Here is a 13,618-nt window from a genome sequence, read left to right on the forward strand (position 1 = left end):
ATGCTCAGCGCCTGCTTCATGTCACCCCCCGCAAAGGTCCTTAGGAGCACACGGCATTAGCTCAGCACGGAGGGACATGTGGGTGCACGTGTCCAGCGTATTTATATATATACAAATAAATACCAGCTTATTTACACACACCGGTGCAACATCCATCTGCATCCTTGCGACGAATGGTACAACTGCCGTTTTGGGTCATTTACATCGAATATCTGATCTCAACTCATAAAATAAGCCAGCTAATGAAGTCTTCTCCAGACACCCATTAAGAGTCTATAATGCTAATTTTATGTAAAAATCCAATAAGTTTCCTCACTGAATTAACATTACAGACCTGCAGCCGACTTTTACCTCCGCTCTGGTGGTGGCAGGAGCGCTCCAGGCATCCCCCTGGGAAACGGTGCACCAGGAGAGCAAAGCGAGGGGACGCTGCGCATGGCGCCCTGCTCCCCAGCTCCCGTCCCCTCTCCCCCAGGTGACAGGACACCTCCCCTCCAGCTCAGCAGATCTGCACATCCCATCACACCGTCACACCCACGGGACAGCCGCTTTGCAACAGGCTGATTTGTAAAGCGGCATTCATGAGCCCCCAGTGCCCTTGGAAGACGAATGCGGGAAACCTCCAGTGCCTCAGTTTCCCCTTTGTAAAAGGAGGATAAAAATCAGTTCTTTATAACAAGGTTATACTCATTAAACTTGCATCTCCCTGAGGCATCTACAAAGATTACGGTACAGTGAAGCAATGCCAATGCAACGCTAATGCTAGGAAGCCAGGCTGGTTTGCTGCTGCCACATCTCTCTGGCTCCAGCTGGCCAGCCCTGTGCTTACCGGGGATAAATCCTGGGTGCTGCAGCCAGTCCCGTCTCCCCTTGCAGAGGAGAGGGAGCTGAGCGAGCAAGGCAGGGGCTGCAGCACTTCCAAGGCAGCAGGGATGGAGCAGGACAGGGCCGCCTGCGGGGCCGGCACAGTCCCCAGGGCGGCAGCACTCACCCATGCGGAGTTGGACTGGTTGAGCTGGTTGAGCATGACGATGGAGGTGCAGCCGTAGTCATACACCAACCGCCAGAAGTCGGTGGTGGTGTTCTGCAGCGGGTGCAGGGTGACGATGAAGGCAGCGCTCTTGGTGTAGCTCTGCAGAGAGGGAAGATGAGCACCGTTAAGGACATGGTGGCGGAACTGAAGCCACTGCTGTCGCACCCCCAAAAAAAAGAGTGCCACCGAAGCCATCTTCTCCATGGTTGAGCAGAGCCGGCCTCTGTGGAGGCCTTGGTTCCTCCATGCCCTGGGGAGATGCTATAAAAACAGGTCTAAGTGATCCCTGCCCTTGGTGGGGACGAAAGCACCCGCTTTCTGCTCTTGGCTCTCGCAGGGAAGGGTGTTTCGCACAAGTAACTAGGGAAAAGATGTCACCTTTGAGCCAAGTAGAAGCCGTGGCTGCCAGACGGCCCCAGCCCTCAGCTCTGTGCCCTGGTCCTGAGTGAAGGCATCACCCACGGCATCACCCCCACAGTGCCCCAACACCTCCGGGCACCGAGAGCAGCAAAGAGACAACGGGGTCAATGGTCTTTTCGGGCAGGAAAGAAAACCCAAATGAAAGACCTCTAGAGACTGCAAGAAAGAAAGGGGGGGGGGGGGGGGGGGGGGAAATGACTGCACTTCTCGTTCGTGAACGAGATTTGTCCCCTTGGTCATCCCAATGCTGGCTTGCTAAGGGACGGGGAGCCCTCGGCCGGGCTCAGCGCTGCAGCAATCAGGCTTTTAAATTAACACACTTTAGTTCATGCCTGTTCAGATACAGGAACACAGCAGAAAATGTTCTGTGCCCGCAAATTAGCACAGCTCTCCGCTAACGGAGAGTCCTCTGGCTGCTGCAAAACCTCCTCATTTAGCTCATGGAAATGCGTTATCAAACCTCTCCTCCTCCCCTGTCCGCGGGGCGGCAGCGAGACCCCCACTTTCCGCCCTTGAGGAGGGCGATGAGAGCAGCGGGGCGAGGGCGATTTCATCAGGCATTGACCAGGCTTTCCTTGGCACCCGCAATCCTTTGGCACCGGTGTAAGTGACGGCAGCCGACGCGGAGCAGAGCACGGCTCTGCCAGCCTGCCACTGGCACCGCCGCACCGGTGATGAGCAGCACAGACCAATCTCATCTGACAGACAGATGGACCGAGCAAACCACTTTGGCACTTAAGGAAAATGAGCTTTTCCTACACCCCCGCCCCAACAGGGAAATGGGTTTTATCCCTTCAGCGAGAACTTCATCCAAAGGGCTTTTTCCATCTATAAAGAAATTTCTATTCTCTGACCCTGTAGCAGAGATTAAGGGAGGCTCAGTGGTGTATAAAAATAAAACGGACATGTAAACACCAAGCAAGCTGAAAACAAAGCTCCCACCCCACGGTAGCCAAAGCCCGCAGCCCAATGGGTGCCGCTCCCCAGCCACCAGCAGCCACCTCCGCTTTACAAACTGCTTTTTGCTGCAAGAGCAGGTAACAGGGAGACAAGATCTGCACAAAGATCACCCATGGGGTGAAAAAAACAGGGCTCAGCCTGGTGCTGGTGCTCAGCTGCAACCAGGAGGGTTGGGGGAAGGTGCCCGGGGTGCGGCGGGGCTCAGCGCTGCCCGTGCAAAGCACCCCAGGTTGTTACGAGGAGAGGAAGGTGGTTTCGGTGATAAATGACCCATCGCTCGGTGCGGGCTCGGAGCCTGCGGCATCCTCTCTGCTCTGCTTTGCGGTCGCTCAGCAGGTAGGAAATAGCTTTGCCATCATGAGTGTCCTTTCTGACTGCACCAGGGGGATGCACGGTGGCTTTGGGAGCAGTTCAGAGCCCCCTGAATTGCACCAGGAGGACAGGCAGGAGGACGCGCGGCAGGGTGCTGGCAGCACGCGGCAGGGCTTGGTGCTACCAACCCCTCCCAGAGCTTCCTCTCCCTCCTGCGCTCCATTTTGCTACAAAATAAATGAAGGCCTTTTGTGTGCAGCTTGTGAGAGCAGCTGAAAAGCTCTTTCAAGACAAACAAGATGCTGCTACACAAAAGAAGGGTTGAAGGACCCTGCTACACCGGTCCCAGCCCTTCCTCCCCCTGCACATAGCTGCCACGTGCCTTTGTGCAAAACAAGGCCGTAAATTCAAACCGAGTGAGGTTTTGCCGTGAAAAGCTGCCCAAGACAACCCAAACCGGCCCCTTCCCTCCCCGCAGCATGCTCACATCAGTTAAGGCCGCGTTGATGTAGTTGTTGCTGTCTCCGTCCACGGAGATGAGGAAGGGAAGGCATCGGTCGGGCGGCAGGACGTCCATGCTGCGGTTCCTCTCCCGGTTGCGGGGCAGGAGGGCGATGCTGCACTCCTCCACGTCCAGGTGGGGAGTCACTGAGTTCAGGGTCTGCGAGTACAAGTGCTCCCCTTAACTCCCTGCCTGCACCCGGGCCAAAACGCCTGCCCGCTGCTCGGCAGAGCCTGCTGGTCCCAGCGGTGGTGGGCACCAGGAGGGTGAGGAGCAAGGGGGTGCTGCAGGGGGGATGCAGGGGTTTTGGGGCCGCTCACCTGGAACTCCTCCCGCAGCTGCGAGGAGTTGCTCTGCGGCTCTATCCTCACCATCTCCTTGTAGGTGGGCTTGAACTCGCTGGCGGGGATGCTGGTCTCCCCGCACAGGCAGGCTTCCAGGATGGCGTCGTGAATGAAGACGTACTGCTCCTGTCGGGGTGGGAAAGGAGAGAGGGCTGAGCCTCCGCAACCTGCTGGCAACAGCAGCCCCACGTGTGCCCGGCTGCTCCCGACACCCACTCACCTCCGTCTGTATCATGTTGATCCTTCGCGAGCACAGGGTCTTCACGCAGTTGTAGATGTCCACGACGCCCTCGCACTCGGCCATGTCCAACATAACGTCCAGGACAATGTAGCAGCCAGTTCTCCCCGTGCCGGCGCTAGGGATGGAGGGGGAAAACACAGCAAATGCATTCCCAGTCTGCACAGCATCCACACACAGCCCGAGATGCCAGCAGGCATGGAGCAAGGTCTGTGGGCAAGGGCTCAACATACAGACCCTGCCCATGGATGCGGGGGCAGGCAGGGTCCAGGCAGCGTTGCCAGGACCTCGCACACCTCCATAACCACAGCCCAGTTTTGCCTTAAACCACCCTCCCCGCCACCCGCCCAAACACACCGCTACAGCAGCCCGGGGGCTGCAAGATGGTCAGGAGGCAGGTGGGAGGGTGGGCACCCACGTCTAAGGTTCATTTTTGCTTTAAAACAGGAAAACACAGGCTTTTTGCAACAAAACCATCAGCTAAACCATCTGAGTGCCAATGGTCCTCCGGGATCCCATCCCAAAAGGGCCAACGGAGGCGGCAGGAGAGGAGGATGCTCAGCCCTGAGAGCACAGGGAGGTACTCTCAGCACGGAAGGGGTCTGAATTCCCCCAGGGGGGACCCTCAGGTTAAGGCTGAGCCCAGCAGGATGCCTGGAGCCAGATGACCCAGCAGTGACAATATCCCAAATCCCGGCACGCTTGTACTCGCAGCGAAAGACCTACTGATGCGGCAACCCCCCCATGACACGTCGGGAACAGAACGGCTCCCCCCACTCCTTTCCTACAAAGTCTTTTCCAATGAAATACTAATTTCTGGGGCTGATGAATCACTCGTCGTGATTATCAGTGATTACAGGCTACGAGCACTAATCACACTCGCTGTTGCTGGTGAATGAATACTGATGAGGCAATTGACAGGGAGAAATCAAATAAAAAAAAATCCCTCCTGCTCATCAGCTCCTCCTTGTTTGCCCAGCGGAGGAAAAGCCATTAACCCGTCATGTGGGGACGCCTGCTCAGGGGACAGAAAGCCACCGCTCCTGCTCAGACACACCACCAGTGTCTTCCGAGCTCCGGTGTCCCGGTGGCTGAGCCCTGCAGGCAACCCTGGGAGCGGGGCTGTCCTGCTGTCCCTCCCCACCTCTCCCTTCGGCCAGACCCAACGTCCTGACCATCAGCAGCAGTCGAGCTGCCCGTCCCCCATGCCACCCTCACCCATGGGGACAGAGCTGTGTCATCAGTAACACGTGCTGGGGTGGCCCCCGAAAAAGCACTGCTCCCTGCTTGCCCCCTGGACCACCCGCAGCCCCCCTTCCCTGCTGCCACCAGCCCAGTGGTGACATGTTACAGCTGGATGCCATCGTAGAGGGACATCCAACCTCACACCGTCAGCACCGGTGCCTTTTCTGCCTCAGCCTTTCCTTGTTATGAACCCAATTTATACATCTTCTATTTCCCTGCTGAATATTTTAGCATCATTTGGAGCTTTTAGCATCATTCTGAGCTTTTAGCATCATTCTGAGCCAGAGGCTGAGCACCCACCTAAAACACAGCGCTCTCCTTTCCCAGGACCATCCATACCCCATCAAAGGCCACCCCGGAGAGGGATGCTCCCCTGCAGCCCGCTCTGCCCCACGGCCACGCACATACCTGCAGTGGATGACGATGGGGCCAGCATCGGGCGGCGTGGACGCCTTCACCCTGCGGATGAAGGCCAGCAGCCCCGTGGCGTGGTAGGGGACGCCGTGCTCGGGCCACGACGTGAAGTGGAACTGCTTCACCTCGTGCCGGGCCGAGTAGCCCCGCTGCAAGGGAAGGGTGAGATGGAGTGAGGGTGCACAACCCAAACACCTAATTTTCTTGGGAATCCATGATTATGCCAGTTCAGCATCCAGCCAGATGGACCACACAGCGGTTGGCTGCTTTGACAGCCCCGCAGCTCCCTCCTCCTTGGCTGCAAGAGGGTTAAAACATGGGTCTAATTCCACGAGTATCTTTGCTACCTGCCCTGCAACTAGACAATAATTTCATATTCCTGTAGATTAAGGGGTAAATTGCACCAGCTTCATCCCCAGGTACCACGCTGGAGAGTAACGACCACATAACCTGCACTCCAGCCCGGAGAAGAAAAAGCATCCTTCACTCTCGTTGCAATTACACGGTGCTCACATGGAAATTAAATACTCACTCACTGCCGAAACCAAAGCGGGGCTGAGCCGCTCGCCCTGGCAGAGGACGCAGAGCCAGGGAAAAGGCAAAGGAAGAAGCTACCAGCATCCCCAGGGCTCAGAAGCTGCAGCTCAATCAGGGGTGAGAGCCCCACGTTGGGGTAAATAAACAGGATATTGGTAAATCCCAATCTGGCAATGGTTAGAGATGCCCAAGGCGGTTGGTTCTCTGTCAGAGAGCAGGGTCGGGCAGGTTGCAGGTGGTAGGACCGGTACCGTACCCTCTCGAGAGCGAAGGTGCGGACAGCGTATTCAGCCAACGTCTCCGACTTCACCAGGGTGATCTTGATGTCCCCATACATCTCAGAGTCATCCGGCCAGTATTTGGAGCATTTCACCTGCAAGCAGAAGGCAGGACGGGGTTTTGGCTCTGCGGAGGAAGCTTCTGGCAAAGCCGGAGCCCAGAGGGAGAGGGATGGGATGGGGTCCTTACCCGGCCCACCTCCACCAGCTTGGTTATCATCACGATGCTGGAACAGTGCTCCTGCCACACCATGCGCCAGAAGTCATACACCATCTCCTGCTTGGGCCCTGCAGGACGGAGGAAAGGCCGCCGAGGATGGACAGGCAGCACCGCGATGCCACCACGTTTCCCCTCCTGCCTCTGCAGCACTAACACCTCTGTTTGGCCCCGAATTGGCCCATTCCCTCCCCTTCTTGTCCACACAAGGTTAAATCCCACCAGGGACAAAACCTGGCTGCTACATCAGGAGCTGCTGAACCACTGGCTGAAAGGGCAGGGGGAGGAGGCGGCTCACCTTGTGTGGCTATGAAGTGGTTGGACCTGTGGTAGCCCTGCAAGGGAAGCAGAGACATCAGTCCCAAGCTGGGGAACGCTGGGACACTCGAGAGCTGGGGCACAGCCCCCTAAACCATTTCCCAGTCACCCAAGTGGTGGCAGCTCCCCACGTCCACCGGGCCAGGTCCCGGCCACCGGTGCGGTGCTACCCACCACCGCAGGAGGAGGAGGAAGTTCAGCAGCCACCCTGCAGCCGGTGCACCCCGTCCTGGGAGGGTGCACGTCCCACATGCCATGAAAGGCTCATGGAATGCCCACTCCTCATCCCTGTTCTGCACCAAAATCCCCAGCAGCACCCCACAGGCATCCCAGGGTCTGCTCGACCTCGGCTCCTGTGCTGCTGGCATTGCTGCCGAGCACGGCAACGCCGTCACGAGAGCCCTGTTAATGGCACCCCACCCCGCAGCAGCCACACGGCACTGAGCAACGGCCCCGCTCCCCTCCTTCATCCCAGCCACTTACTGGGACCATTCCCAACTCTTAACAGGGACGTGCCAGCCCAAAGCACATCCCAGCGAAGCCGCTGCCAAAGGGACTGGTGACCTGGTGTCCCACATCTTGGCCATGGGTCCAGCAGAGTTCAACCGTGTCACGTGCATGGAGGTGACGGCAGCTTCTCCATCCACCACAGGTCCTTTTGCGGGGGATTTTTGTGGGCTGAATTCAACCCCTCTTCCGAGCACGCAGCCCCTGCTCTCCATCACCCCAGGAAGGACGTGCCAGGGAGACCTCACTTTCCCCTTCCCTGGGCTGCACCCAAGTTTATCCACACATTTTCCCAGCCTGCCTCTCCCAGATGCTATTTAATGCCACGCTGCCCGCTACAATGCCTGGGAGGAGAGGGAGCAGAGAGAAGGAAGGAGAGGGGAACCATCTACTTACTTCTCGGTTAATCCGAATCTTAACGATTCCGTTGAGACACAAGTTTGAGAGAAAAAGATCAGAGACAGAGACATTAGTGAGGCACAGCTCAAGAGACAGGTTAGAGCACCAGCCCCGGAGCAGGTCATGGAGAGCCACAGGGGAGAAAGGACACACAGGGACAAGGGACAGGCACAGGGATGCTGTTTGGGCACAGGGAACCCATCACGGTGGCATCAGGCCACCATTGCCAGGTGACAGCCTCTGGAAAGGAGGGAAGAGTGGGACTTGCTGCTGCTTCCAGGAGATGCAGCCTTCCTGCACCTTCCCTCATCTCGGCATCACTGGAGGCAACAAGGGACATCACTCTTGGGCAACCTCTCTCTCAGGGGACACCAGGGCCGAGCTCTGCTCAGGCTCACACGCACCGACAGGATCGGGGGGTGTCCCAGCCTGAGCCCCCAGCCGGTGCCTTGGCCCACTCAACCTCTGCATCCTCTGCCCAGGGAAGAGGGAGATCCACGGCCACGAGAGCAAGCGAGGGGAGAAGAGAGAATGGAAAAGGGGAGGAGAAAGGAGGGATAGAGCAGAGCAGAGAAGGAAGAGACACAGCAAGCAGAAATTGCAGATGAACATAAATAAATCAAGGCAGGCTCTTCATTGGCATGTCTCGGGGCCACGCGGCTCAGCCTGTCCTGGGCTGTCACAGCTCCTCCAAATGCTGCTGGTTCTTTGGGGACAGACCCTGACAGCCCACAGGGTCCGCGGGAAGCTCCTGTCCCAGCCCAGACCCCCTGTGGAGAGAGGCACCGTCCCCACTTACATCGATGTAGTTGGCATTGATGTAGTCCGAGTTGGGATCGCCCAGCAGCGGGTGCAGCTTCACTCGGTGACGGTCGTCTGGAGAGCAAGGGGAGAAGGGACCATCAGCGCCCGGGGGGATGAGCACGGGGACGGCATGTCACCCCGCCGGGTCCCAGGGCACCCTTTGCAATCGTTTTGCACCAGGAATCTGCGAAACGCAGGCAGGTGGGTTGTATTCAGGAGCAATAAATACAAGCTAGTGGAGGTCTTTCCAAAGATGCTGGCTTAGACCAGCAGGGACACGGGGGAGCAGCTTTCAGCACGGTATCTCCCTGAGCTCTGCCCAGTCCTGCCAAAGGCAGAGGGCACCCACCCTCCAGCACCCTGCCGTCCGCCCCGGCAAGGCACCAGGATGGCCAGAGCCCAGACAGGTGAGCTCAACCTTCGGTGTCCACCTGGGGCCCCAGACAATGCTGGAATGGAAGGGATGAAGCTGTGGAGCAAAGCCTGGGGGAGGTGGAGAGCACCAGAGCTCCTGGAGGGCCAGGCTTGGTGACTCCATCCCTGCAGGAATGTCACCGGAGATGCAGCATGCAGCAAGGTGGCCATACCATGCTGACTGTGGAGGGAACTGGTGAGGAGCATCCTTTATCCTACGGGGTCAAGCCCTTCCCCAATCTTCTGTCCTAAAAACTCATCCTTTAATGCCTGTGTCTCATCCTGCACATCCACACCAGAAGCTCCCTAGGGCAAGGCTGCAGTTCCTCCTAAGTCCTTACAAGAAAACACACCCCCGGCTATCTGGGGCCTTCCAGCACCACCCAGAATATCACGGTGATGTTACCATCACCCCAAGATATCCCATCCTCAAGAGTTACGCAGCTCCAGCCCTCCTATTTGCTCCAGTGTCCGATGCCCAACAGGGAACCCTGCACTGAGCAAGGACCTTTCTGCTGCCCTTGATCAACCAAACCCCACCAGTTTATTCCTTGTCACAGACCGCACACCTACCAAAAAAAGCTCCCAAAGCCCTTTAGAAGGTTTTTAAGCTGTTCAGGGTGTCTAAGCCTTTGCTAAAGGCACTCACATGTCGACACGTGATCCTGTCTCCCTTTGGTCTTGTCTTTCTTCTTCGAAGCATCCCAGCCTTCAAAGAAACTCTGTAAGGAAGGGATGGCTGTCACGACCCGAGGGCAGGACTGTGGGGTCCCCCCCAGCCCCACAACCTTCCCAGGGAGCCGGGCAGGCAGGGTGGTCCCTCCACCCCAGCAGCCAGGTCCCGCAGCCCCAGCTCCATCTCCATAGCACGCTCAGCCAGCTACATGCTTCTGATGCATCCACAAAATGCCCCATTTTCCAGCAAATAATAGACTGCCTGTTTTTTTCCCAGGGTTGGTTGTGGGTTTTTTCTAAACCTCCCCAGTCCCTTTCTCTCCCCAGCACAGAATAGGTTTGTGTGTAATAACAGTAACATTCATAGATTGGCATAAGAGGAGGGAAGTGGAAGGAAATTACATGTTTCCTCCCCTCGCATAATATCTGAGTGCTTTCAAATGACTAGTTCCAAGAACATACAGCAGCTTTTCAAGGAGCACTAATGATTATAGCAAGCCCTGGTTTGTCCAATACATGAAAGCGGGGGGGGGGGGGGGGGGAAAGCTCCTGCACTTGAAACAACTAAGCATTAAACAGTAATTTCACTGGGAAATTTCAATCGCCAGAGCTGTGGGACACCAAGGAGTCAGGAAATCAATCCCGCTGGGCATGCTGCAGCAGAGGCACATGGAATAACGCGCTCCATTACAAGCGCTCCAGCCCCACGAGGTGGGATGGGCACGATGCGGCCAATGACCCTTGGGAGGGACTTCCCTCCCTCCGGGATCCCCCTCTCCCGGGTCCTCTCCCTGGGGTCTTCACGGTCTTGGGAGCCGTCAGATTGCAGAGGATTTGTTTGTCCTTAGGCTATGGCCATGCTTATCACGGGACAAGTGTGGTGGTGAGCAGAAGAACGTCACATCGTGGTGCCCAGGAGGACCTGAGAAAGAAGAAGCATCCCCGGCCCTTGCAGGAGAGGCGGGATGACGCACAGCAGACAGGAGAGGTGCAGGCTGGCTGGCGGAGCTGGTTTGGCTCATCCCAGGGACCTGTTCAAGCTTACAAGTAAATCCTGAGCTGCCAGGACCAGACCCAGGGACACCCCACGTGCTTATGATGCCTGTCCAGAGAGCTGTGAGCTCTGGCTCCTGCTGTCCAGAGCACTGCACCTCCAGGTCTGGAGCATCTTCTTGCATGCATGTCCTGCCCGTGCCGCCTTGTCCATCCTACCTCACAACCTCCCTGAGACGCCAGTGCAAGATGCTCTCACCTCATACTCCTGCTTGAAGCCATAGCCTTCTGCTGTCTTCATTTGGTTGATATGCTGGAGGAGATCCGCCACCCGCACGGCGGGATGGAGCTGCCCGGTGTGATACGGGGACCCTTTGCGGCCGCACTGGCGGCGGGGGGAGCCCCCCAGCAAGCTGCTGGACTCGTTGACCACACTGCTGCGCTGGTCGCCTGCAGAAGGGGAGAGAGAACCGGGGACCGTCAGGGGAGCAAAGCCATGGACCGCATCCCCATCACCTCCTCGCACCCACAGAGGAGGACGAGAGGGCACCTGGAAACATCCCCGGGAGATGCTGGTGCTGCAGCCCGTCTCTCTCCAGGGGCCACAAGTAGGCCAGACCCTCCCTGTGCCCTCCGCAGCTTTTCCTACACCACAAAGCCAAAAACATCCATTACAGCCTTTTAGGACCACAGCAGATCTCTTAGAAATCAGTGGGCAAGACCTTAAGGGGGTTAATAAGCTTATTTCCCATCGAATGGAGCAATTAATTCCCATCTAGACGAGTAAGAGCAAATATTCACGAAGTTCTGACTTGAAAAATCCTGTTGCCGAAGTCTCCAGCCCAGCTTAACAGTTAATTTTCCTTGCTGCTAGATACTGGCACCTTATTCCTAGCACTGACACAAATGGAGCTCACTGCTGTTTAATGGGGGAGTTTATGCAGTATTTACCTGGTTTATGCCTTTGCCATGTAATTACCAACGGAGCCAGACTAAGACCTTGCCTGCGGGTGTCAGGGCAAGGTCCCACACCAGATCCTGAAATCTGGGTTTGCACAACACCCGATGCTCTCCGCTGCTGCCAAGAGATGCGGCAGGCACGGATCCCGTAGCGGCAGGCACGGATCCCGCAGCACCCAGCCTGGAACATCGTCCACACGCTGCTGGGAAGCGGCTTTGCAAGATGGTGCATCCTGGATGCGGTTTCCCCTAACAACACTTCTAAAAACCGCCCTTGCCAGCTCGCAAAGCTCCCAGGTTTGTTTTTTGGGTCTGCTTGAATGCAAGGAGCAGCCTCTCACCCCCTGCCTGCACCTCCCAGCTGCCCGTGCAACATGGGTGCAGTGTGGGTGCAACATGGGTGCAGCACATGCACAGAGCAGGTATCCATCAGGCATCACAGCCCCAAGGAGGCGATGCTCCAACCTCTGCAACCAGAAAAATCTCCTTGCGGGCTGCCAACACGTGGCTGAACCAACAGAACAGCGCGGGATGGCCACGCTGCGCCCCGTGGCATGGTTGACAGGCACACCGGCTGCTGGTTTAATAAGAAATTAATTGCAGGCATTTGCAAGGTGCCGACAGCTCCGCACAAACACGTGCTGAGGACCCGCTCCAGTTTCTGTGAGCGGTATTAGTGACTATTTTTAAATGCAATGAAACTGAAGCATGGTGGGGAACAGCCCCCAGCCGGCCATGGAGCAGAGCAGCCCGTTCGTTTACCTTCGTTAATTAACGACGCTTATAGGCGGGGGGGGCCACAGCGGAGGCTGTCCCCAGCTGTGGCAGAGAGCCCAAGCTCCCCGCATCTCCTCCTCCACCAAGCAGAGGGATGAGGAGCAGCCAGCAGCAGAGCAAGCAAGCAGGTGGGAGCAGGATCTGGCCCCACAGCCCCTTCCCTGAAGAAACCGAGGACCAGCAGCCCCAGCTCAGCCGAGACCCACCAGCCTTTGAGCGTTTCGAGGACAATAACCAAAAACTAATACACCTAGCTAGATGTATTAAGAGGAAGAAAAGTTTGCCCTCTGGGCTTCTATTATCCATAAGACAATGCCGGGAAGTGTATTAATCCCGCAGCCGGCAGAGAAAAGCTGTGGGTAAGCAGCATCTTGAAGTTACTGTAACAGATGTTATTAGCATATGGTTGAAACTGGGGCATCCAACGAGTTATTTTACAACTAAATCAGCACCGAGATGCATACTCCAGTAGGTTTTAAATTATCAGTCTCCCTGTGATGTAACCGCGGTGGCTCTTCAGCCCTTCGAAGCCCAGGGCTGCTCAGAACACCGCGGAGCAAAGCCACGCCGGGCGTGCTGGGTGAAGGCTGGTGCAAAGCTTTCAACCTTGGCGTAAGGCAAAGAGTTGGGGTTCACCCAGCTTCAGGGGGCTGCGGCCAGCGTTTGAGCCCACAAATGGCCTCAGCCCTCCCAGCCACAAGCTCAGATCTCCGCTTCCAGAGATCGAGATGCAGAGACCCAGCGCGAGCTGCCCACGAGTGTTTTTCCTTCAGCAAAATCCGGATGATAATAAAAGCTACTACAGACACCGATAAGATCGATGCCCTTGGAGGTCTCCTTGCAGGGCACAGGAAAGCCCGCAACGTGCCACACACATCAGGCTAAAATAGATGCAATACCCACTACCGAGCCTTGGATAAATATTTCAGCAGTTTCTGGGATATTTAGGGATTACTGGGGACCCTCGTTGCAGCTGGATGGGAGCGGGGGGGATGCTGCGATTCCCTGTCCTCACCTCGGTTGCCGTAGTTGTGGGTGTCCATGAAGGAGAGCCCCAGGCGCTCGTCCTCCTGCAGCGTGCTCTGGTCGGTGAAGCTCCTGTCGATGGCACTCATCATGTGCGTCTTCTCGTGGCGGTAGTTAATGGTCGCTTTGGTCATGTTAACGGGTTTTCTGCAGGGGGATGCAAAGGTGAGGAGGGGGAAGAAGCACGCGTAAGCAGGGCTGACCCGATGGTGCTGTAAGATCCCCCCAAAGCTACCAGGCTCGGC

The 13,618-nt window shown here is 56.8% G+C and overlaps 1 protein-coding gene across 5 annotated transcripts in view; it reads right to left on the reverse strand.

The window, feature by feature from the left end:
* Positions 1-13,618, reverse strand: part of PTPRU (protein tyrosine phosphatase receptor type U) — a 75,707-nt gene that overhangs the window by 18,877 nt on the left and 43,212 nt on the right. For 3 of the 5 annotated variants that reach the window (XM_087760835.1, XM_087760837.1, XM_087760839.1), the window contains 13 exons: positions 13,363-13,520; positions 10,870-11,060; positions 9,592-9,664; positions 8,524-8,600; positions 7,722-7,739; positions 6,799-6,835; positions 6,474-6,571; positions 6,262-6,378; positions 5,463-5,617; positions 3,792-3,927; positions 3,548-3,697; positions 3,213-3,386; positions 992-1,132 (listed from right to left, as the gene is read on the reverse strand). In XM_087760835.1, coding sequence (XP_087616961.1) covers positions 992-1,132; positions 3,213-3,386; positions 3,548-3,697; positions 3,792-3,927; positions 5,463-5,617; positions 6,262-6,378; positions 6,474-6,571; positions 6,799-6,835; positions 7,722-7,739; positions 8,524-8,600; positions 9,592-9,664; positions 10,870-11,060; positions 13,363-13,520 — 1,525 coding nt within the window. The remainder of the gene's footprint in view (positions 1-991; positions 1,133-3,212; positions 3,387-3,547; positions 3,698-3,791; positions 3,928-5,462; positions 5,618-6,261; positions 6,379-6,473; positions 6,572-6,798; positions 6,836-7,721; positions 7,740-8,523; positions 8,601-9,591; positions 9,665-10,869; positions 11,061-13,362; positions 13,521-13,618) is intronic. The other 2 variants (XM_087760836.1, XM_087760838.1) reach the window with 1 other exon arrangement.

The sequence above is a fragment of the Nipponia nippon genome, unplaced genomic scaffold, assembly GCF_047370975.1.
Source record: "Nipponia nippon isolate SJK-2023a ecotype South Korea unplaced genomic scaffold, ASM4737097v1 scaffold_23, whole genome shotgun sequence".
NCBI lineage: Eukaryota > Metazoa > Chordata > Aves > Pelecaniformes > Threskiornithidae > Nipponia > Nipponia nippon.